This window comes from Oncorhynchus nerka, linkage group LG10 (assembly GCF_034236695.1).
Source record: "Oncorhynchus nerka isolate Pitt River linkage group LG10, Oner_Uvic_2.0, whole genome shotgun sequence".
Lineage (NCBI taxonomy): Eukaryota > Metazoa > Chordata > Actinopteri > Salmoniformes > Salmonidae > Oncorhynchus > Oncorhynchus nerka.
In genome coordinates this window covers 93,149,804-93,175,378 of record NC_088405.1, presented here as the reverse complement: position 1 = coordinate 93,175,378, position 25,575 = coordinate 93,149,804, and the positions used below count along the sequence as shown (strand labels likewise).

Below are 25,575 nucleotides of genomic sequence, written 5' to 3'. Positions count from 1 at the left end.
TTTGGCGGTGAAACATTTTATTTGTCACATGACCCAAATACAACGGGTCTAAGACCTTCCTAACAATGCTGAGTTTAAAAAAAGAATAACCCAAATAAAAATAGTAACATGAGAAATAAAATATACAAGAATGGAGCTACACAGGGAGTATCAGTAGTAGATGGAAAAAGCTGTGGAAAAGGTATCCAGAAAACAGGAAAGCGCTCACCCGGAGGTGGTGCTCCTAGTGGCTGGGGACTTAAATGCAAGGAAACTTAAATCGGTCTTACCAAATTTTTATCAGCATGTTAAATGTGCAACCAGAAGGGAAAAAAACCTCTGGACCACCTTAACTCCACACACAGAGACGCAAACAAAGCTCTCCGTCTTCCTCCATTTGACAAATCTGACCATAATTCTGTCCTCCTGATTCCTGCTTACAAGCTAAAATTAAAATGGGAAACACCAGTGACTCAATCAATAAAAAAGTGGTCAGATGAAGCAGATGCTAAGCTACAGGACTGTTTTGCTAGCACAGACTGGAATATGTTCCGGAATATGTTACTCCGATGGCATTGAGGAGTACACCACATCAGTCATTGGCTTCATCAATAAGTGCATCGATGATGTCGTTCCCATAGTGACTGTACGTACATACCCCAACCAGAAGCCATGGACTACAGGCAACATCCGCACTGAGCTAAAGGCTATAGGTGCCGCTTTCAAGGAGCGGGACTCTAACCCGGAAGCTTATAAGAAATCCTGCTATGCCCGCCGACGAACCATCAAACAGGCAAAGCATCAATACAGGACTAAGATCGAATCATACTACACCGGCTCTGACGCCTGTCGGATGTGGCAGGGCTTGCAAACCATTACAGACTACAAAGGGAAGCCCAAACCGAGAGCTTCCCAGTGAAGCAAGCCTACCAGACGAGCTAAACTACTTCTATGCTCGCTTTAAGGCAAATAACACTGAAACATGCATGAGAGCACCAGCTGTCCCGGAAGACTGTGTGATCACGCTCTCCGCAGCCGATGTGGGTAAGACCTTTAAACAGGTCAACATTCGCAAGGCCGCAGGGCCAGACAGATTACCAGGACGTGTACTGTGAGCATGCACTGACCAACTGGCAAGTGTCTTCACTGACATTTTCATCCTCTCTCGGTTTCGAGTCTGTAATACCAACATGTTTTAAGCAGACCACCATAGTCCCTGTGCCCAAGAACACAAAGGTAACCTGCCTAAATGACTACTGACCCGTAGCACTCACGTCTGTAGCTATGAAGTTCTTTGAAAGAAAGGTCATGACTACATCAACACCATTATCCCAGAAACCCTAAACCCCACTCCAATTTGCATTCCTCCCTAACAAATCTACAGATGATACAATCTCTATTGCACTCCACACTGCCCTTTCCCACCTGGACACAAGAAACATGTGAGAATGCTGTTCTTTGACTACAGCTCAGCGTTCAACACCATAGTGCCCTCAAAGCAATCAATAAGCTAAGGACCCTGGGACTAAAAACCTCCCTCTGCAACTGGATCCTGGACTTCCTGACAGGCCGCCCCCAGGTAGTAAGGCAAGGTAACAACACATCCGCCACACGGGCCCCTCAGGGGTGCGTGCTCAGCCCCCTCCTGTACTCCCTGTTCACTGATGACTGCATGGCCAGGCACGACTCCAACACCATCATTAAGTTTGCCGATGACACAACAGTGGTAGGCCTGATCACCGACAACGATGAGACAGCCTATAGGGAAGAGGTCAGAGACCGGTCCATGTGGTGCCAGGACAACAACCTCTCCCTCAACGTGATCAAGACAAAGAAGATGATTGTGGACTACAGGAAAAAGAGGACCGAGCACACCCCCATTCTCATCAACGGGGCTGTAGTGGAGCAGGTTGAGAGCTTCAAGTTCCTTGCTGTCCACATCACCAACAAACTAACATGGTCCAAGCACACCAAGACCATCGTGAAGAAGGCATGACAAAACCTATTCCCCCTCAGGAGACTGAAAAGATTTGGCATGGGTCCTCAGATCCTCAAAAGGTTCTACAGCTGCACCATCGAGAGCATCACTGCCTGGTATGGCAACTGACCACAAGGCACTAGAGAGGGTAGTGTGTACGGCCCAGTACATCACTGGGGCAAAGCTTCCTGCCATCCAGGACCTCTATACCAGGCGATGTCAGTCATAGACTGTTCTCTTTGCTACTGCACAGCAAGCGGTATTGGAGCGCCAAGTCTGGGTCCAAGAGGGTTCTAAAACAGCTTCTACCCCCAAGCCATAAGACTCCTGAACATCTAATCAAATGGCTACCCACTATTTCCATTTTACACCGCTGCTACTCTCTGTTGTTATCATCTATGCATAGTCACTTTAATAACTCTACCTACATGTACATATAAACTCGATTACCTCGACTAACCGGTGCCCCCGCACATTGACTCTGTACTGGTACCCTACTGTGTATAGTCTCACTATTGTTATTTTACTGCTGCTCTTTAATTACTTGTTACTTTCATTTAATGTAATTTCTTATTCATTTTATTTAAATTGCATTGTTGATTAGGGGCTGATAAGTAAGCATTTCACTGTAAGGTCTACAGCTGTTGTATTCGGCACGTGACTAATAATTTGATTTGAGATCAATGTGCAGGAGTAAGATGTATTTGAGGATGAAGGCAGGGTAAAGTGACTAGGCATCAGGATAGATAATAATAAGGTATTTGAGGTAGATATGTACATGAAGGCATGGTAAAGTGACTAGGCATCAGGATAGATAATAATAAGGTATTTGAGGTAGATATGTACACGAAGGCAGGGTAAAGTGACTAGGCATCAGGATAGATAATAATAAGGTATTTGAGGTAGATATGTACATGAAGGCAGGGTAAAGTATCTCATAGGAGAAAGCATCATAGCGAGCTAAACAGCGCCCCTCTTTCTCTCTACATGTAGGCCATCTATCTGATACTGTCTTGACAACAAAGTATAACAATGTGCCAATCAGCGTTGAGCTGAACTGAGCAAATCAACTGTAAATGGTCCTGGCGAAAATTTAAAAAATGTCAAGGGACGTCCGTTTTTATTTGGCGTCTCTCCTATCAAATCGCTTTCAGGGCATATGTCAAGGACAGAAACAACTTGAATTGTTGCATCTCGTTGTGTTGTTGTCCTCCGGTAGCTAGCTAGCTAAAATTGTCCCTTTCATCAATTAGCCATGGATGGAGATAGAGATATAGACTTGTGGTTTTCCTTCATTCTCCGTACTGGCCAGTGATTACAACATGATTCTGATCCAACCATGAATTCATACATTGTCGTGCCCCTGGCCCGAGTGGATTTGTACAGAAGCTAGATGTAAGAAAGCTTATGTTAACTAGCTAATGTTGCCCATGAATGGAAGTTAGGCTAGCGAGCATTTTAGCCAAGTAGCCTTGGACAACAAAGAATTAAAGCATGTACGATGTGACCGTTTTGTCAACATGAAAGAGAGGAGGATGGCATTTCTCTACAAGTAGGGTGAATCAACTGCCTTCGCCAGAGCCTCTTTGTCCTTCCAGTCTCCAAAGTGCCCTTTTTGGGTAGGTGGTGGTGGTGTAATTTCCCCCCAAAAGTGTTTTTTTGGTATACATTTTTTTGTAATTGTTGTTTGGGAACCCACTGCCTGTCCACAAGTCATTGTGAAGTTCACCACCCCATCCGTTGGTTGCACTGGTTGATCTGCCCTGTACAAGTCTACCATGTATGGAGATTGCACCGTTATCCCAAACATGCATGGCTTGAGAGATGTTTTTATTTATTTAACCAGGCAAGTCAGTTAAGAACAAATTCTTATTTTCAATGACGGCCTAGAGGGTTAACTGCCTGTTCAGGGGCAGAACGACAGATTTGTACCTTGTCAGCTCGGGGGTTTGAACTTGCAACCTTCCGGTTACTAGTCCAACACTCTAACCACTAAGCTACCCTGCGTTCACTGGTCCAGTGTGTGTAGCTAGCAACCTACTTCAAATATCAACAGTACTGCCACAGCAGCATAACACTTGATTTAGCATACATCTTCATCAATATACGGTCTGGTTGGCTGATATGCGCAGCAGAGAGATATAGAGCGTCTTTTCATTTTGAGCACCTGTCCCCTGAAAGGTCTGTGCACTGCCCTCTTAAAGGTTGGCCAGAAACTGCAGCCTGGTCTCATAGACTAGACGTAACATAGTACACGTTCATGGAAGGTTACTTTAGGGTGGTTGGTTAGAGTGGATCAGACTGGTCCCATAGACTACACATAACATAGTAAACGTAAATCCCGTATACTCAAATTAATTATAAACTGGGTGGTTCGAGCACTGAATGTTGATTGGCTAAAAGCCGTGGTGTATCAGGTATATTTTTTACCATTCTAATTACTTTGTTTAACAGTTTATAATAGCAATAAGGTACCTCGGGTGTTTGTTTAGATATGGCCAATATACCACGGCTAAGGGCTGTATCCAGGCAATCGGCTTTGCATCATATGCATAAGAACAACCCTTAGCCGTGGTATATTTGCCATACACCACACCCACTTGGGCTTTATTGCTTAATTGTATGGTTACATAAGATAGGCGGTTACTTAAGGAAAAAATTAAAAGTAGGGTGGTTGGTCAGACGAATATCTAGCAACCCAAAGCTGGCGAGTTCGAATCTCATCACGGACAATACTTATTTTCCACCATCATTTGCAAATAAATTCATAAAAAATCCTACAATGTGATTTTCTGGATTTTTTTTCTTCTCATTTTGTCTGTCATAGTTGAAGTGTACCTATGATGAAAATTACAGGCCTCTCTCATCTTTTTAAGTGGGAGAACTACTTTTTTGCCCCACTGTATTGAGCATTTGAGTTAATTAGCAACTTTACAACTACTTACTACTTTTCAGCTACTTTGCAACTACTTAGCATGTTGGCTAACCCTTACCTTAACCCTTTAACCTAACTCCAAACCTTAACCCCTAGAGCTAGCTAACATTAGCGTTAGCAGCCTAGCTAACGTTAGCGACAACAAATTGTAATCGTAACATATTGTATATCATACAAATTGTAAAGTAATCCGGGCATAATGAGAAGCCACACCCCCTGAATCAGTCTCCTAGATGTTGTTGTTTACTTTCTCACTCTATTTCCAGTAACTCAATTATGACTGAGATTTCATCTTAATGTTTGGTTTTTTTCTGTCACTGGTTATTTGGACAAATCATGATTTTGCCGGTGTTAGCATCTTTCGAATTTTGGAAGGGGAGGGGACATTCGGCCTGGGTTAACTGAGATTAGCTAGACTCAAACCTGTAGACGTCACATACACACTCTTGATTTTTACCAGTGGTATCTATGAATAAATGTGATAAAACAATAGTCTTTCTCATCACCGGAACTCTGAGGAGCATGTCACTCTTAGTCAGAGGCTTTATGTCAACCTTAACGGTGCAATCTGCAATACATGTAGTTATATCTATAGTATATCTATAGTTCCATATATGAATTTGGGAGTTAATACAGTTTGGTCCACCCCTCAAATTGTGTCACCCTCTTCATATGTTACCTTCCTTGTTCAGATCTCAGTGTTGGGAGACATGGAGACGAATGGGTCAGTGATGTCTCTGAAGGATGAAGAGAAGACTCGTCTGAGTTCAGTTTCCAATGAAACTTCCACACGCTACGGTTCCATAGCTGACAGCCTTCCTACTGATGAACCATCCACAGTGGAGACAACAGTCCTCTCTCCACGACGCTCCTATATAGCAGTAGCTGTGCTCTGTTATGTCAACTTAATCAATTACATGGACCGATACACAATCGCAGGTGAGAGTCTTTCAACACTTCTCTTGAAAACAGATAACACCTGCAGTCAAGCTTGCAACGTCCCCTTTTTGTGGTGGCACGGGCCACTTTTCAGTCAAGCGCTTGCACAACGGCACATCAGGGATTCGAACCAGCAACCTTTCACTTACTGACCAAAACGCTCATAACTGCTATGTTTCCTGCCACTAACCTACATCAAGCTTGTGACTCTATAAACTTGTTGGATGCATTTGCAGTTTGTTTTGTTTTAAGATAATGCATAGGCATTTCCAGTGGCGATTTTAGCATGTAAATCTTGGTGGGGCAAACAAATGTAATAAAGTGGGACGCATGCTAGCAAAGCCACTACACAACACAACACTAAACATTAATTACACTACAGCGGTGACAAATGGTGTCCACAAACTGTTAGGGCCTACATAAAGCTGTCCCAATAGCAGTCCCAACATCTTACCACTGCTACACCTGGCTGTCAGCTGAGCCTTGTCTGGCAATGGAACAGTTAATTCAGCCTAATTTACTGCCTTTAAAAAAAAACATAGCTGATATGGCTGAACAAATGTGGTTTCTAATGACAATTCAGATCTACAAACTCTGGCATAAGGGGACGACAAGCGGATAAGAGGCCATCTGTAATTTCGATTAGGATATTAATGAGTGAGCTAGGATGGACGTTGTCAATATAACTATTTGTTTAGTGCTTTTAAAATGTACAGCGGCACAATTCAGAAAATGGTCTGTTCTTACAGTGTTCTCCCTGTACACCAAGTCAGAACCTTAGGATAAATAAAGGGGGCTTATACGCAGACAATGAAAGCTCTTACAAAATTCAATGATTACATTTCTCTGAAACAGGTTAGAGGCTACATGTGCACTACCAAGTCAGAACAGTAGGAGAAATTAAGAGTGGTAAATAGACCAAATTATTAGAGCACATTACCAACACCTAAGCTCCTTATTTTCCAATGGCTGCCCAACCATCACAAAAAGAGTTAGGCTGAAACACCTGCATTTTGGAGTTGCCTCACCTGCCCTGAATGACTGGTCACCACTGGGCATTTCTGATGCTGATAAGTATTGGAGGGTCCCTTTTGTACTAACTAATGCAATACTGTTTCTCTTTCTTTCTCACAGGGGTCCTTCTCAGTATCCAGAAGTTCTTTGATATAACTGACAGCACGTCTGGACTACTACAGACAGGTATATGATGATTCAAATTTACATTCATTTCACACCCTTTTCTGTTAATGTGTTTACAACCACAACCACATTATGCTGAGGGTGCAGACTACAGATACCCTCACATTACAAGAAGACGGGAAGAAAATAGATCAACGATTACTTCACTTCCTGTGCAATATGCATTGATACCATCTCAGATAATCTGTTTTACAGTGCCTTCATAAACTATTCATACGACTCTCCACATGTTGTTGTGTTACAACTTGAATTTAAAATGGATTACATTGAGAATGTTTGGTTACTGGCCAACACAAAATACCCCATCATGTCAAAGTGTACATTTTTACAAATGAATTAAAAAATGAAATGTCTTGAGTCAACAAGTATTCCACCCCTTTTGTTATGGCAAGCCTAAATAAGTTCTAGAGTAAAAAATGTGCGTAACAACTCACATAATAAGTTGCATGGACTCAATAGTCCAAATTGGTTATGTGAAATACTTACTCACATGATATTTCACATGATCTTAGTATATATACACCTGTTCTGAAAGGCCCCAGAGTCTACAACACTACTAAGCAAGGGGCACCACCAAGCAAGCGTCACCATGAAGACCAAGGAGCTCTCCAAACAGGTCAGGGACAAAGTTGTGGAGAAGTACAGATCTGGGTTGGGTTATAAAAAAAATATCTGAAACTTTGAACATTAAATCCATTATTAAAAAATGGAAAGAATATGGCACCGCAACAAACCTGCAAAGAGAGGGCCGTCCACCAAAACTCACGGACCAGGCAAGGAGGGCGTTAATCAGAGAGGTAAAAAAAGAGACCAAAGATAACCCTGAAGGAGCTGCAAAGCTCCACAGCGGAGATTGGAGTATCTGTCCATAGGACAACCTTAAGCCGTACACTCCACAGAGCTGGGCTTTACGGAAGAGTGGCCAGAAAAAAATTAACAAACACATTTGATGTTTGCCAAAAGGCATGTGGGAGACTCCCCAAACATATAGAAGAAGGTACTCTGGTCAGATGAGACTAAAATGGATCTTATTGGCCATCAAGGAAAACTCTGTCTGGTGCAAACCCAACCCCTCACATCACCCCGGGAACACCATCCCCACAGTGAAGCATGGTGGTGGGAATGTTTTTCATCAACAGGGACTGGGAAACTAGTCAGAATTGAAGGAATGATGGATGGCGCTAAAAACTGAAATGATTGAGAGAAACCAGTTTTAGTCTTCCAGAGATTTGAGAATGGAATAGAGGTTCACTTTCCAGCAGGACAATGACCCTAAGAATACTACTAAAGCAACACTCGAGTGGTTTAAGGGGAAACACTTAAATGTCTTGGAATGGCCTAGTCAAAGCCCAGACCTCAATCCAATTGAGAATATGTGGTATGACTTAAAGATTGCTGGCATGTTGTGTAAATCAAATGACACAAACCCCCCCAAAATCACATTTTAATTCCAGGTTGTAAAGCAACAAAATAGGAAACAATCCCAAGGGGGGTGAATACTTTCGCAAGCCACTGTAAGTGTGCAATAATAGTGTTTAACATTATTTGTTTTATAACAAAAGTTCTGTACCCCACACATACAATTATCAAGCAATGAATTTCACACCCATATTTATCCACAAAGGCCAGGAAGGTTTTCCAATGTCTCGCAAAGTAGGGCACCTATTGGTAGATGGGTAAAAAATATAATAAAATAGAAGCGGACATTGTATATCCCTTTTAAACATGAAGTTATTAATTACACTTTAGATGGTGTATCAATACACCCAGTCACTACAAAGATACAGGTGTCCTTCCTAACTCAGTTGCCAGAGAGAAAGGAAACCGCTCAGGGATTGAGGCCAATGGTGACTTTAAAACAGTTACAGAGTTTAATGGCTGTGATGGGAGTAAACTGAGGATGGATCAACAACATTGTAGTTACTCCACAATACTAACCTAATTGACAGAGTGAAAAGAAGGAAGCCTGTGCAGAATAAAAATATTCCAAAAACACACAGCCTATTTTCAAACAAGGCACTAAAGTAAAACTTAAAAAATATGGCAAAGAAATGCACTTTTTGTCCTGAATACAAAGTGTTATGTTTGGGGCAAATCCAATACACAACACATTACTGAGTACTACTCTCGCTATTTTCAAGCGTAGTTGTGGCTGCATCATGTTATGGGTATGCTTGTAATCGTTAAGGACTGTGGAGTTTTTCAGGATAAAAAATATCCTAAAGGAAAACCTGGTTCAGTCTGCTTTCCACCAGACACTAGGAGATGAATTAATCTTTCAGCAGGACAAAAACCTAATATATAAGGCAAAATCTACACTGGAGTTGCTTACCAAGAAGAACGTGAATATTCCTGAGTGGCCGAGTTACAGTTTTGACTTAAATCAACTTGAAAATATATGGAAAGACCTTAAAATGGTTCTCTAGCAATGATCATTAACCAATTGGAAAGAGCTTGACGGGAAAATGTTGAACAATCCAGAGTTGTGTTCGAATACTCACACTAACCATATTATTTTTTATGTAAATTGACTATGTAGTATGCTTATTGGTCATAGCGTGGATATACAGTTGAAGTCGGAAGTTTACATACACTTAGGTTGGAGTCATTAAAACTAGTTTTTCAACCACTCCTTAAATTTCTTGTTAACAAATTATAGTTTTGGTAAGTCGGTTAGGACATCTACTTTGTGCATGACACAAGTCATGGTCAGTTCATTTGCATGGCAAAGAGGGACTTTGCAATTAATTGCAATTCATCTGATCCCTCTTCATAACATTCTGGAGTATATGCAAATTGCCATCATACAAAATTAATATTTGTGTCATCGCCAAAACTTTTGGCCACAACTGTATACAAACAATGGTACGCAAGTATAAACACCATGGGACCACACAGCTGGCATACCGCTCAGGAAGGAGATGCGTTCTTTCTCCTAGAGATAAACACCATGGGACCACACAGCTGGCATACCGCTCAGGAAGGAGATGCGTTCTTTCTCCTAGAGATAAACACCATGGGACCACACAGCTGGCATACCGCTCAGGAAGGAGATGCGTTCTTTCTCCTAGAGATGAATGTACTTTGGTGCGAAAAATGCTAATCAATCTCAGTACAACAGCAAAGGACCTTATGAAGATGATGGAGAAAACGGGTACAAAAGCATCTATAGCAACAGTAAAACGAGTCCTATATCGACATAACCTGAAAGGCCGCTCAGCAAGGAAGAAGCCACTGCTCCAAAACCTCCTTACAAAAGCCAGACTACGGTTTGCGTCTGCACATGGGGACAAATATGGTACTTTTTGGAGAAATGTCCTCTGGTTTGATGAAACAAAAATAGATCTCTTTGGCCAAATTGACCATCGTTATGTTTGGAGGAAAAAGGGGGAGGCTTTCAAGCCGAAGAACATCATCCCAACCGTGGAGCACGGGGGGTGGCAGCATCATGTTGTGGCGGTGCTTTGCTACAGGAGGGACTGGTGCACTTCACAAAATAGATGGCATCATCTAATTTAAAGGCAATGTTACCAAACACTAATTGAGTGTATGTAAACTTCTGACCCACTGGGAATGTGATGAAAGAAGTAAAAGCTGAAATAAATCATTCTCTCTACTATTATTCTGACATTTCACATTCTTAAAATAAAGTGGTGATCCTAACTGACCCAAGACAGGGAATTTTTACTAGGATTAAATGCCAACATTTGAAGTATACAAGCAGTGGACACTATTTCTGTACTTTTAGGGCCCATAACTAATTATGACAAATGTTAAGAAAATGTTGCGCAATTTAATATAAAAAGTAATGACTTTCCAAATATGTTACTGTACGTTCCATGTTACGTTGGCTGACAATTTGTTAGCTTTGCTAGCTTTATGAACTGCATAGTATATCATTACAGCTGTTGCTTGTATGTACCCTTATGTTAGCAAGCTACCTATATGGTAACTATACGCTAACTACCAAACGTTTATTAACTTGATTATCCGTGTCTTTCTTAGCATAGTGAAGTGGTATAGTCGTTGTGCTTTCTCAATGGACATTGTTATTGAAGTCATAAGATGTCTAGCTAGTAGTTTGTTATGCTAACACGCTAGCAAGTTGCATAGCAACGGCATCAACTTCCGGTAGACCGGTGAAGTGCTATACTAAAATTAACTAATAGTATGTAGTATACAGTATGTTAGGATAGGTATTTGAACACAGCTCAGGTGTTGGACATCTCTTATATACTTACCCAAAAAGACTCACAGCTGTAAAGGTGCTTCTACAAAGTATTAACTCAGGGGTGTGAATACTAATGTAAATGAGATATTTCTGTATTTAATTTTCAATAAATTAGCAATAATGTCTAAAAACATGTTTTCACTTTATGGTGTATTATGTGTAGATGGGTGATAGAAACAAAATCTATTTAATCCATTTGGAATTCAGGCTGTAACACAACAAAATGTGGAATGAGTCAAGGGGTGTGAATACGTTCTGAAGGGTTTGTTCATGTGTGTTTTTTTTACCACATCTCCTAATCATGTCCATTTAGTTCTGGGTCTGTTGGTCCTGATTGTGTTTTCACATGTAACATATTGTCCAGCGTTCTTCACGGAGATCAAGTATTCTGGCGACATTCATACTTTATCTACTCCGACTGAATCCTAATGACCATCTGCTCCTGTGGACCAGCACGAGTGTCGGAAACAGAGCACCTCTTACTCTAACACTGACTGGGCCATTTAATGAAGGCATTGTGGAGATGCACCACCGAGGTAGACTTAACCAATACAAGCTGATTTAGGCAACAACATTAGACTATCTCAGAGACTCTTTTATTTTCACCCCTAGGCTTTTCAGTCAGAAGCATAGTGCAGCAGTATTTGTCAAAAGTTTTAACGATGCTTTCCTGACTGTGGTGTATTGCATTATCAACATAAACGTTTCCCTTGCATTGTGGCTGCAGTTATTGGTAAAACAAAAAACTGCAGTGTCATGATGGTAGGCATTTTGTTTTGAATGCCTTCCATGAGGAGATAGTAGTGTGCTTTACTACCCACTCAGTTCCTCACTCCGACAAAATGAATCATCCAGTCTCATGATGTTGTATACTGTGAAACATTTTAATTTAAAACATTTTTTAGGGGGTAGATAAACTGTAATATTGCAGATTGTGGTTTCTATCAATGTAGTAGTTGGGATTATTTCCAATCCCCATATTTTTATTTTTTTCTGTACATACAGTATCAGACAAAAGTTTGGACACATCTACTCATTCAAGGGTTTTTCTTTTTACTATTTTGTACATTGTAAAAATAATGGTGAAGACATAAAAAACTATGAATTAACACATTGAATCATGTAGTAACCAAAAAAAGTGTTAAATCAAACTATTTAATGTTTGAGATTCATCAAAGTAGCCACCCTTTGCCGTGATGACAGCTTTGCACACTCTTTGGCATTCTTTCAACCAGCTTCACCTGGAATACTTTTCCAACAGTCTTGAAGAAGTTCCCACATATGCTGAGCACTAGTTGGCTGCTTTTCCTTCACTCTGCGGTCCAACTCATCCCAAACCATCTCAATTGGGTTGAGGTCGGGCTATCATTGAGGCCAGGTCATCTGATGCAGCATTCCATCACTCTTCTTCTTGGTCAAATAGCCCTTACACAGCCTGGAGGGGTGTTGGATCATTGTCCTGTTGAAAAACCAATGATAGTCCCACAGTGCAAACCAGAATGGGTGGTATATCACTGCTGAATGTTGTGGTAGCCATGCTAGTTAAGTGTGCCTTGAATTCTAAATAAATTACAGACAGTGTCACCAGCAAAGCACCATCACACCTCCATGCTTCACGGTGGAAACCGCACATGTGGAGATCATCCGTTCACATACTCTGCAATCTCACAGAGACACGGCGGTTGGAACCAAAAATCTCAAATTTGGACTCATCAGACCAAAGGTCAGATTTCTACCGGTCTAATGTCCATTGTTTGTGTTTCTTGGCCCAAGCAAGTCTCTTCTTCTTATTGGTGTCCTTTAGTAGTGGTTTCTTTGCAGCAGTTTGACCATGAAGGCCTGATTCACACAGTCTCCTCTGAACAGATGATGTTGTTATTGTTATGTAACCTTTAACCTTTATTTTAATTAGGCATGTCAGTTTTAAGAACAAATTCTTATTTACAATGACTGCCTACCCCGGCCAAACCCGAAGGACGCTGGGCCAATTGTGCGCCACCCTATGGTACTCCCAATCACGAACGGTTGTGATACAGCCTGGAATCGAACCAGGGTTTGTAGTGATGTCTCTAGGAGTGAGATGTGGTGCCTTAGACCGCTGCGCCACTCGGGAATCCCCATGTTGATGTGTCTGTTACTTGAACTCTGTGAAGCATTTATTTTGGCTGCAATTTCTGAGGCTGGTAACTCTAAGGAACTTATCCTCTGCAGCAGAGGTAACTCTGGGTCTTCCTTTCCTGTGGCGGTCCTCATGAGAGACAGTTTCGTCGTAGCGCTTGATGTTTTTTGCGACTGCACTTTCAAAGTTTTTGAGATGGTACGTATCGACTGACCTTCATGTCTTAAAGTAATGATGGACTGTCATTTCTCTTTGCCTATTTGAGCTGTTCTTGCCATAATATGGACTTGGTATTTTACCAAATAGAGCTATCTTCTGTATACCACCCCTACCTTGTCACAACACAGCTGATTGGCTCAAACACATTAAGAAGGAAATAAATTCCACAAATGAACAAGGCACGCCTGTTAATTGAAATGCATTCCAGGTGATTACCTCTTGAAGCTGGTTGACAGAATGCCAAGAGTGCACAAAGGGTGGCTACTTTGAAGAATCTCAAATATAAAACATGTTTTGACTTGTTTACCACTTTTTTGGTTACTACATGGTTCCATATGTGATATTTCATAGTTTGATGTATTCACTGTTTTTCTACAATGTAGTAAATAGTTTAAAAAAAAATTTAAAAAAAACTTGAATGTCTAGGTGTGTCTAAACTTTTGACTAATACTGTGTATTATTTCCCCCTTAACCCTAATTCGAGTAAACTAATGGGCAACAATAAGGCTTCTACCTCCACCAATACTTAGGATTATTCCTGTGAGAAGTAGAAACCTGTCTCATGATATTGCAATCTGTAAACACACTTAAATTGTTAATGCGTTTACAGTTTTCATCTGCAGTTTCATTATTTTGGCTCCAATCTTTGGGTACCTTGGCGACCGCTACAACAGGAAGTTCATCATGATTGGCGGGCTGAGTGTGTGGGTGGTGATGACCCTGAGCAGCTCTTTTGTCACAGAATCGGTAAGTAAAACATTGGCCGTGTTCGAGAGCATCAAAATCGTGGTGTATCATGGGTAAATTGTGACTGAATGATATTCAAATAATATTTAGTAGTTATTTATTATTTATGATGCAAGATGATTTGTAGATCAGTCAGACTCAACACACCTTTACATACACCTTAGCCAAAAACATTTAAATTCAGTTTTTAACAATTCCTGACATTTAATCCTAGTAAAAAAATCCCTGTATTATGTCAGTTAGGATCACCACTTTATTTTAAGAATGTGAAATATCAGAATAATAGTAGGTTTAAGTTTGAAGGTAGGCCTTGAAATACATCCACAGTTACACCTCCAATTGACTCAAATGATGTGAATTAGCCTATCAGAAGGTTCTAAAGCCATGACATAATTTTCTGGAATTGTCCAAGCTGTTTAAAGCCACAGTTAACTTCTGACCCACTGGAATTGTGATACAGTGAAATATAAGTGAAATAATCTGTCTGTAAACAACTGTTGGAAAAATTACTTATGTCATTCATGCACAAAGTAGATGTCCTAACCGACATGCCAAAACTATAGTTTGTTGACAAGAAATTTGTGGAGTGTTTGGTCTTTTAACTTCATGGCTTCACTGAGATGGGGCAGTCATTCTCCCCTGGAATGGACTGGTAAAGTTTCAGTATTTTTGCATTGTCAGTATTTCTGGCTGCTGGTGCTGTTGAGAGCCCTGGTGGGGACAGGAGAGGCCAGCTACTCCACCATCGCCCCTACCATCATAGGAGACCTGTTCTCTGGAGCCAAGAGGACCGTCATGATCTCTGCCTTCTACATCTTCATCCCTGTTGGAAGGTCAGATTCCACACCGTAGTTTAGTAATCCTCATGGTGCCCTCAACACACTACTAATGGAGTGTGGCTGAAATGGCACCCTATTCCCTATTTAGTGCACTACTATAGCACACTATTCCCTATTTAGTGCACTACTAGAGCAACCTATTCCCTATTTAGTGCACTAGTATAGCACCCTATTCCCTATTTAGTGCACTACTATAGCACCCTATTCACTATTTAGTGCACTACTATAGCACCCTATTCACTATTTAGTGCACTACTATAGCACCCTATTCACTATTTAGTGCACTACTATAGCACCCTATTCACTATTTAGTGCACTACTATAGCACCCTATTCACTATTTAGTGCACTACTATAGCACCCTATTCCCTATTTAGTGCACTACTAGAGCAACCTATTCCCTATATAGTGCACTACTAGAGCAACCTATTCCCTATATAGTGCACTACTATAGCAACCTATTCCCTATATAGTGCACTACTATAGCACCCTATTCCCTATATAGTGCACTACTATAGCACCCTATTCCCTATATAGTGCACTACTATAGCAACCTATTCCCTATATAGTGCACTACTAGAGCAACCTATTCCCTATATAGTGCACTACTAGAGCAACCTATTCCCTATATAGTGCACTACTATAGCACCCTATTCCCTATATAGTGCACTACTATAGCAACCTATTCCCTATATAGTGCACTACTATATAGGGAATAGTGCACTACTATAGCACCCTGTTCCTATTTAGTGCACTACAACATTTGACCAGATCCACATGGAATAGGGGAGCTATCTTGCTCTAGTGGTTTTGCAAAATAGCAGAAATCTCGTAATCAAGTCACAGGCAAGGGGAATCACATTGGAGAAAGCAAACAAACAAAGTCTAAAATCAGTCTCTCTGCAACCAAACAGAACGTTGGGCACTAGCATTCCTTTTGGGCATTAGGCTAGTTCACATTCCAATGTCAATGTCCTCCTGTTTGTGTTTTTCAGTGGTCTGGGATACATAATAGGATCCTCTGTTGCCAATGCCACTGGAGACTGGCGTTGGGCCTTACGGGTAAGTCCCAGAAACACAACCTATTGTATTGAAATAAAGCAGCACACCTCCAGTTCTCATGTTGTGACACGACATCTTTATAACACACCTCTAATCCACACCCCGTGGCACATTATCTTCTCAGTATTTCATCAGGTGTGTATTCATTCCGAAAACCATTTACCGTGTAAGAACCAAACGGAATGAAACGGGGCGGGACCAACAAATACCTTCATTTGTCCAATATGAACTTTTGTTTGTGTTTTCCATTTGGAGAGAACGGTTTCTGTTGCAACAGACAAAACCTTTTGCCACAGAATCGGCATAATGTTTAGACCCCTGATGTGTTCTTGCAGCTTCCTGTTCACAAGCAGCGTCTGTCATGAAATAATGTCATTTGAGATCGGACAGTAGTTGTTCTATCTGAAGAAGCAGATGAAATCATGTCATCTCTCCTTGAGTCCTGTTGCCTGGTGACAGAGCGCAAGAGCAGTAGACATTCTCTCCTGGTTTGATGACTCATATTTGTCTGCCGTTCTCACTGTCTGTCTGTTGGTCTGTCCATCTGTCTGTCTCAGCTCAATCCCATCCTGGGTTCCCTGGGTCTGCTCCTGCTGGCTGTGTTTTGCCCCAACCCCCCACGAGGGGCCTCTGACGGCCATGGAGGAAGTACCATAGAGCACACCTCTTACCTGGAGGACGTCAAGTATCTTCTGAAGAAGTGGGACAAAATGAGAACACATAATGCATCTTGTCTCCTTGATTGAATACTGTGTCTCCGACTCAGGTCCGGCAGTAGCCTTTTCGGGGCCTACCCACCTTGTGGGCAAAACATTTAGTGTCCATCTCTTGGCGGTGGAGAGAGAAGATAGCAATTTTACAGCTACACTATATATACAAAAGTATGTGGACACCCCTTCAAATTAGTGGATTCAGCTATTTCAGCCACACTCGTTGATGACAGGTGTATAAAATCGATCACACAGTCATGCAATCTTCATAGACAAATATTGGCAGCAGAATGGCCTTACCGAGGAGCTCAGTGACCGTCATAGGATGCCACCTTTCCAACAAGCCAGTTCGGAAAATTTCGGCCCTACTACAGCGGCCCTGGTCAACTGTAAGTGCTGTCATTGTGAAATGGAAATGTCTAGGAGAAACAACGGCTTAGCCGTGAAGTGGTAGGCCAAACAAGCTCACAGAACGGGACCGCTGAAGCGCGTAGCGTGTAAAAATAGTCCGTCCTCGGTTGTAACACTCACTACCGAGTTCCAAACGGCCTCTGGATGCAACATCAACACACAAACTGTTTGTTGGGAGCTTCATTTAAATGGTTTGTGTTTTTTATTTAACCATTATTTAACTAGGCAAGTCATTTATCATATTCCTATTTACAATGACAGCCTACCCCGGCCAAACCCTAACCCTGACGACAATGGGCCAATTGTGGGTTTCCGTGGCCGAGCAGACACACACAAGCCTAAGATCACCATGCGCAATGCCAAGCTACGGCTGGAGTGATGGAAAGCTCGCAACGATTGGGCTCTGGAGCAGTGGAAACGCGTTCGCTGGAGTGTTGAATCATGCTTCACCATCTGGCAGTCTGAAGGATGAATCTATGTTTGCCAGATGCCAAGAGAATGCTATTTGCCCGACTGCATAGTGACAACTGTAAAGTTCGGTGGAGGAGGAATAATGGTCTGGGGCTGTTTGTCATCGTTCGGGTTAAGCCCCTTAGTTCCAGTGAAGGGAAATCTTAATGCTGCAGCATACAATGACATTCTAAACAATTCTGTGCTTCCAACTTTGTGGTAACAATTTGGGCAGGGCCCTTTCCTGTTTCAGCATGACAGTTCACCTGTGCATAAAACGAGGTCCATACAGAAATGGTTTGTTGAGATTGGTGTGGAAGAACTTGACTGGCCTGCACAGAGCCCTGACCTCAACCCCATCTAACACATTTGGGATGAATTGGAATGCCGACTGCAAGTCGGGGCTAAACGCCTAACATCAGTGCCCGACCTCACTAATGCTTTTGTGGCTGTATGGAATCAAGTCTCTGCAGAAAGCCTTCCCAGAAGAGTGGAGGCTGTTATAGCAGCAATGTTCCAACATCTAGTGGAAAGCCTTCCCAGAAGAGTGGAGGCTGTTATAGCAGCAACGTTCCAACATCTAGTGGAAAGCCTTCCCAGAAGAGTGGAGGCTGTTATAGCAGCAAAGGGGGAACCAACTCCATATTAATGCCCATGATTTTGGAATGAGATGTTTGACAAGCAGGTGTCCATATACTTTTGGTCGTGTAGTGTATTTTCACATTTTGCCGTTTTAAGATTATTTCTACAATTATACACATTTTGTCATGATTTATGCCATGTTAATATGATGAGAGGGGCTAACAAAATCAATGGGGGCCCTCAGGAGGTCCGGAGCCTGCCTGCCCGGTCGGTAATTCAGCCAGGATTACTACCAGGTTTAGATAGCTGGCTAGACTAACTTACCTCGCAATCTAAAACATTTTTAGCTGACATGGGCTAATTGAGTGACTGTCAGTGATTGACACAACAAGAGGAAAACTGCTGATGCACAACCACATTTCAAAATTGCACCTTTGTCTAACTAAGTTAAGACCCCGACTGAGTTCCTTTAAACAAAAACAAAAAAGTGGGTGGGAGGCCCCTAGCCCCATGCCGTAGGGTTACAAGGGAAGGGTATATTACCGGTAACTTTCCAAGTTGACCAGTAAACTACCGGAATTTTGGAAACTTTCAGGATTTTATGGAATTTTTATAACATGTCAAATATATAAAATCATTTAAAAAAAAATAAAAAAATAGAATGACAAAGCTGTGAAACATTCTCCAAAATATAACTCACCAATTTAGTGAATGCTGTTTGTTTAATATGTCTGTTTGTTTCTCCATGGCAGTAAGAGTTTTGTGTGGTCATCACTGGGAGTTACTGCCATGGCTTTTCTGACTGGAGCTCTGGCCTTCTGGACACCCATCTTCCTGAGCCGAGCTCAGGTCGCTCAGGGCATCCAGCCACCCTGCAACACTGAACCCTGCGACACCTCCGACAGGTATGAACGAATAAATTAATGAGTGGATAGATTAATGAACAAATTAACGAAAGCCTTTTTTTTTGCCTTGAACTCTGACCTTTTTACTCTCTTTGCTTGAATTCCTTAAAACAATAACACTTTAGTTACATGTGTCAACTGTTTAAAAAATATATTTCTGTCCAGTTACATCTTTGGGGTCGTGACGGTGGTGACGGGTATTTTGGGTGTTTCGTTGGGCAGCACCATCTCCAGGAAACTGAGGGACAGGGTGCCCAACGCAGACCCCCTCATCTGTGCTGTGGGCATGCTCAGCTCCGCCCCCTGCTTCTTCGCCGCCATCGTACTGGCGTCTACAAGCATCCCTGCCACTTATGTATGACATCAGCTCTTTAGCTTTTCCTGCTTGCTCTTTGGGGTTGCCAGGTTACTGTAAAAATCACTCTGTGACAAGTGCTGATGGACAAAATGTTTTTAAACAAATGTTACGTTGACCAGATGTTGTTTTGGATACCTGTGAATGTCTCATTCTGCTCAGGTGTTCATAGGCATTGGGGAGACTCTATTGTCACTGAACTGGGCCGTTCTAGCTGATATCCTACTGGTGAGTCTGATTCACTGATATCTTTTGACTCTTCAGATGGCAAATGGCATTAACCAAGCAGTTTCAGTGAGTTAGGCATATGTTTCTGTATACCTTTCCAACCCTGCATCTAAAGAATTGACTTGAGCAAGCTAGTTCTTGATTCTACTTATGTGACAAAGCCTGATATATATATATATATTCCTTCTCTTCTCAGTATGTGGTGGTGCCAACCAGGAGAGCTACAGCTGAAGCTCTGCAAATCATGGTCTGTCATCTCCTAGGAGATGCCGGAAGCCCTTACCTGCTAGGATCTGTAAGACTGTCATTCATGGTTGAATCAAAACTCTTAGGCCTACAGTATGGTGTGTATGTCGCAGATTGACATTTATTGGGATGAGTCTTATCCTTGAGGCAGAACTGAGCGATTTTTGCTAGATGGGCCAGCTGCAAAGTCGAAATTGACTATATTGTAAGAAGTCATGAAAACAAAAATGAGCTTTTTGGTCTTAATTTAAGGTAAGGGTAAGTCAGTAGGGTTAGCAGTGTGGTTAGGGTTAGCAGTGTGGTTAGGGTCAGATTTGATGACTTTGTGGTTATGCCAGCTAGTGACCACTCAGGAGGTTTGCCTCCAGAACAACATTCATGCCGAAAATGCTAACCTGCGTGCATGTACGTCAGTAACCAGTGACCATCAAGGTTGAGGTCAATTTCAATTTTAAAAATGTTCTCATTAAATTATCATTGATTTGACAAAATTTAATATGGAATTGAGTCAGACCCCTGTGACTACTGCCTCTTTTCTTGCCCCTATCGGTCTGTAGATCTCAGACGCTCTGCGTACATACCAGCCTGACTCTCATACGTGGAGTTTCCGTAGTCTGGAGTACAGTTTCCTGCTGTGCCCTTTCGTAGGGGTCCTGGGTGGGCTCTTCTTCCTCATGACAGCCCTCTACATCACAAAGGATAGGAAGAATGCAGAGCTACTCACTGCAGGTACTATAGGGACGTATGGTTTCATATGGGTATATGGTTGATGTGTGTTCTGCTTGTATGTTTTTTGACTAAACATGCCAGAACTGTGAAGGTTAGGTTTGAGTTAGTCTCTTGTGATACGGTTAAATAAATGTTTTGTTCATGGCACGTGAGATTTGATTCTTGGCGCCAAGGTTAGATTTGATACTATTTGGGCTTTTATATGCCATACATCCTATATCCTACCTTTTGAATGGTCTGGAAGTATGATGCAAAGCCAAATAAGTGTGTGTGTGTGTGTGTGTGTGTGTGTGTGTGTGTGTGTGTGTATTCTTGTGCACATGCGGGTTTGAGGCTGGCAGTGGACTAAGAGCTCTTGGAGTGTGTTTGGTCGTTGTGTTCGCTAGCGTTGGTGCCGAACAGAGTCATGACACATGATCGTGATGCTTACTCAAGGCCATGCCTGGACAGAGGCTCTCTTTGTCCCCTTCATAACTCTTCTGAACCATCCCAACACGCTTCCTCTCAGAAACTGCTCTTCCTCACAACCCAGATAGACAACACACACACACAATCAGTACAGGTCCTTGATTAGGTTAAAAAGGAAACAGATGGTGAGAGGGCAAGGCTCCCTCCACAGACAAAGACAACATTGTGTTTTAAGTTTAGTATCTTGTAAGTGTAGTTTCTCAGATACCTCACAATCCTCTTCAGTCTGTGGGCCTGTGTTTATGAGTCGTGATAGAAGACCCACCACCTCAGGAGATAAGAGTTGGTTCCTTCCTTCCTGATAAGCTTTTCTGTAATCTCTCTCTCAGATTTCTGACCTGTATTACTCACAACAGTCATCTGCAAAGTAATTGTTTCACATGCATGATACCGTCTAGTAGTTGCCTTTGTGTTCCAGACAGAAAACTTTTTCATGTCTAATACTGTTTCCCTGGGTCTCTATCTTACTGCACCTCTCTCTGTGTGTTTCAGGGGTGTGTGATCCAGTAGATCCTCCTACTCGGTTTAGTGCCATGGCAGGCTCCACAGATTGCTGAGGTGAAACTGGGATCCTTGGAGGACACTCGGGCTAGAGGAAGATATGTTAGGTTAGATGTTGTTTGGTATGTGACCAAACTGAGAGTTGGGGTGATTGTCTGTAGTACCCCAGACCACTCTATATGAGAAAATAATGCAACTGGTAAAACGGATTCCAAAGCTGCACACTGATCCAAAGAAAATGAGTTTGTGGTCCATCATACACAGAACTGTTGTTAAATGATGTGCCTTTTATTGCAAAAAATGTACACCCGTTTTATAATTACTGTCTTTTTGTCTGACCACATCAATGTTTTTATCTCACACAACCTTAATTGGGGTGGCAGGTAGCCTAGTGCTTAGAGCGTTGGGACAGTAATTGAAATGTTGCTAGATCGAATCCCCGAGCTGGTAAAGATAAAAGGTCAAAATCGGTTGTTCTGCCCCATGAACAAGGCAGTTAATCCACTGTTCACCGGTAGACCGTCATTTTAAGTAAGAATTTGTTCGTAACGGACTTGCCTAGTTAAATAAAGGTTACATTTTTTTTAAATCTAAAAAATAGTCCTTGTAAGTGTCCTAAACCATACCTGCCCCTGAACAACTGAATTTTCTGGGGAACAAACCAGCAACAATTGAAAAAACAACAACATTTAAGTCCAGCGGATGAATCTGTCAACCCGTCCATTTTGTTAGGACGTTCCAGATTGACCTCTCCCTCCCCAGGTCCAAGCGTCCCTCTTCCACCCAGCAGCCAGCTGCTTCTTGCTAATGAGGACGGTAGGGGCTGTAGCAGGAGGTCCTGGGTTTAAAATGGAGGCTTCTCCACTCCACCTCACAGTGTGCAAGGGAATCCCCTGCCAATTCTCACTTTTTTTTCTAGCTTGGTCAATCCACCTATTAAAATAACTGCAAAATGATTAGAATAATGACCATGTGGCAAGAAATGTGGAGTTTAGTTGCTGTTGAGTATATGTACACTGAACAAAAATATAAAAGCAACATGCAAAGATTGAAAAGATTTTACTAAGTTACTTATAAGGAAATCGGTAAATTGAAATAAATGAATTAGGCAGTAATCTATGTATTTCACATGACTGGGAAGGGGTGCAGCCATGGGTGGGCCTTGGAGGGCATAGGCCCACCCACTTGGCAGCCAGGCCCACCCACTGGGAAGCTAGGCCCAGCCAATCAGAATGAGTTTTTCCCAACACAAGGGATTTATTATTACAGACAGAAATACACCATGTTTTCCCCAGCACAAGGTGCACCTGTGTACTGCTCATTCTGTTTAATCAGCTTCTTGGTATGCCACATACATTTTTCTGAGAGTTTAACAGAGAAACTTTTAAATATGCCTATGAATCTTGCAGGATGTGAATATAGTCTACCATTAGGAATGCTGCTTGTGCTCGAAGCAGAAATTAGGTACATGTATTGTCTGTCCTGACAGTACGCTGGCATTACTGGCTGTGTGGAGACTGAATGGGGTTTTAATATCCCTGTGTTCTGGGCTCTAGCTAGTAATGAGCTTGGTACCCTCCCATCACCTGACTAATAAGCAGAGCTGGTAAGAGGTCATCTATCTCTATAAACATTCAAGATGCTGTTATCCCACCTGCTCTCCTCATAATGGTACTGTTCCTAAACAACCATAACCATAACCATGGATTAAAACGATAAAGTATTCAATGACGCCACCTGGTGCCCGAATAGCAATTTACAGTAGATCTCACAGGGGAAGAGCTGTCCACATAACAGTTGAAGTCAGAAGTTTACATACACCTTAGCCAAATATACATTTAAACTCAGATTTTCCACAATTCCTGACATTTAATCCTAGTAAAAATTCCCTGTCTTAGGTCAGTTAGGATCACCACTTTATTTTAAGAATGTGAAATGTCAAAAATAATGGTAGAGAGAATGATTTATTTCAGCTTTTCTTTCATCTCATTCCCAGTGGGTCAGAAGTTTACATACACTCAATTAGTATTTGGTAGCATTGCCTTTAAATTGTTTAACTTGGGTCAAATGTTTCAGGTAGCCTTCCACACGCTTCCCACAATAAGTTGGGTGAATTTTGTCCCATTCCTCCTGACAGAACTGGTGTAACTGAGTCAGGTTTGTAGGCCTCCTTGCCTGCACACGCTTTTTCAGTTCTGCCCACAAATTTTCTATAGGATTGAGGTCAGGGCTTTGTGATGGCCTCTCCAATACCTTGACTTTGTTGTCGGTAAGCTATTTTGTCACAACTTTGGAAGTATGCTTGGGGTCATTGTCCATTTGGAAGAGCCATTTGCGACCAAGATTTAACTTCCTGACTGATGTCTTAAGACGTTGCTTCAATATATCCACATAATTTTCTGTCCTCATGATGCCATCTATTTTGTGAAGTGCACCAGTCCCTCCTGCAGCAAAGCATCCCCACAACATGATGCTGCCAACCCTGTGCTTCACAGTTGGGATGGTGTCTTCAGCTTGCAAGCATCCCCCTTTTTACTACAAACATAGCGAAGGTCATTATGGCCAAACAGTTCTATTTTTGTTTCATCAGGCCAGAGGACATTTCTCCAAAAAGTACAATCTTTGTCCCCATGTGCAGTTGCAAACCGTAGTCTGACTTTTTTTTATGGCAGTTTTGGAGCAGTGGCTTCTTCCTTGCTGAGTGGCTTTTCAGGTTATGTCGATATAGGACTCGTTTAACTGTGGATATAGATACTTTTTCACCTGTTTCCTCCAGCATCTTCACAGGCTTAATTGCTGTTGTTCTGGGATTGATTTGCACTTTTCGCACCAAAGTACGTTCATCTCTAGGAGACAGAACCCGTCTCCTTCCTGAGCAGTATGAAGGCTGCGTGGTCCCATGTTATTTATACTTGTGTACTATTGTTTGTACAGATGAATGTGGTACCTTCAGGTGTTTGGAAATTGCTCTCAAGGATGAAACAGACTTGTGGAGGTCTAAAATCCGAGGCGAGCGTTCATAATATGAACACTTTTTGAACTCTCTCTTTGGAGGGTAACTAGGTGGGCGGGCATGGTTGGGCTGTGTTTTCTCTGAACTATGAATTAGTATGTACTAGTTTCAATTAATTTTGTAATGTCTCATTGGTAGGATGGTGAATGCACCAATTTGTAAGTCGCTCTGGATAAGAGCGTCTGCTAAATGACTTAAATGTAAATGTAAATGTAAAATGATGTTTCTTAGCTCTTGGCTGGTTGCTTTTGATTTTCCCGTGACGTCAAGCAAAGAGGCACTGAGTTTGAAGGTAGTCCTTGAAATACATCCACAGGTACACCTCCAATTGACTCAAATGATGTCAATTAGCCTATCAGAAGGTTCTAAAGCCATGACATCATTTTTGGGAGTTTTCCAATCTGTTTAAAGGCACAGTCAACTTAGTGCTGGAATTGTGATACAGTGAATTATAAGTGAAACAAACTCGTTCTGTGAACAAGAAATGTGTTAAGTGGTTGTAAAATGAATTTTAATAATTCCAACCTAAGTGTTTTGTAACTTCCGACTTCAACTGTATGACACATCACACCTTGCTCAGTGGCAGGTGGTTACAACACAGCATTGGCATTATATATTCAAAGATTTATTTAACAAATAAACAAATTCAAACGTGTAATGTACGTCAACAGGGATAGGCTAAATCATGAATGTAAAACAAGCTACTAAATAGAGGAGAAAATGATCTAGT

The 25,575-nt window shown here is 41.8% G+C and overlaps 1 protein-coding gene across 4 annotated transcripts in view; it reads left to right on the top strand.

The window, feature by feature from the left end:
• The window catches only part of spns3 (SPNS lysolipid transporter 3, sphingosine-1-phosphate (putative)), a 39,738-nt gene extending 14,663 nt beyond the window's left edge, over positions 1-25,075 (top strand). Inside the window, exons 5-16 of one of the 4 annotated variants that reach the window (XM_029648288.2) lie at positions 5,585-5,831; positions 6,966-7,031; positions 14,211-14,347; positions 15,029-15,180; positions 16,181-16,247; positions 16,805-16,947; positions 19,153-19,305; positions 19,471-19,660; positions 19,823-19,888; positions 20,085-20,183; positions 20,692-20,863; positions 21,824-25,075. In XM_029648288.2, the coding sequence (XP_029504148.1) occupies positions 5,603-5,831; positions 6,966-7,031; positions 14,211-14,347; positions 15,029-15,180; positions 16,181-16,247; positions 16,805-16,947; positions 19,153-19,305; positions 19,471-19,660; positions 19,823-19,888; positions 20,085-20,183; positions 20,692-20,863; positions 21,824-21,888 (1,539 nt within the window). In that variant the 5' untranslated portion in view covers positions 5,585-5,602 and the 3' untranslated portion in view covers positions 21,889-25,075. Of the gene's footprint in view, positions 1-5,584; positions 5,832-6,959; positions 7,032-11,626; positions 11,799-14,210; positions 14,348-15,028; positions 15,181-16,180; positions 16,248-16,804; positions 16,948-19,152; positions 19,306-19,470; positions 19,661-19,822; positions 19,889-20,084; positions 20,184-20,691; positions 20,864-21,823 lie in introns of those variants that run through there. The other 3 variants (XM_029648291.2, XM_029648290.2, XM_029648292.2) reach the window with 3 other exon arrangements.
• Positions 25,076-25,575: the final 500 nt, after the last annotated feature.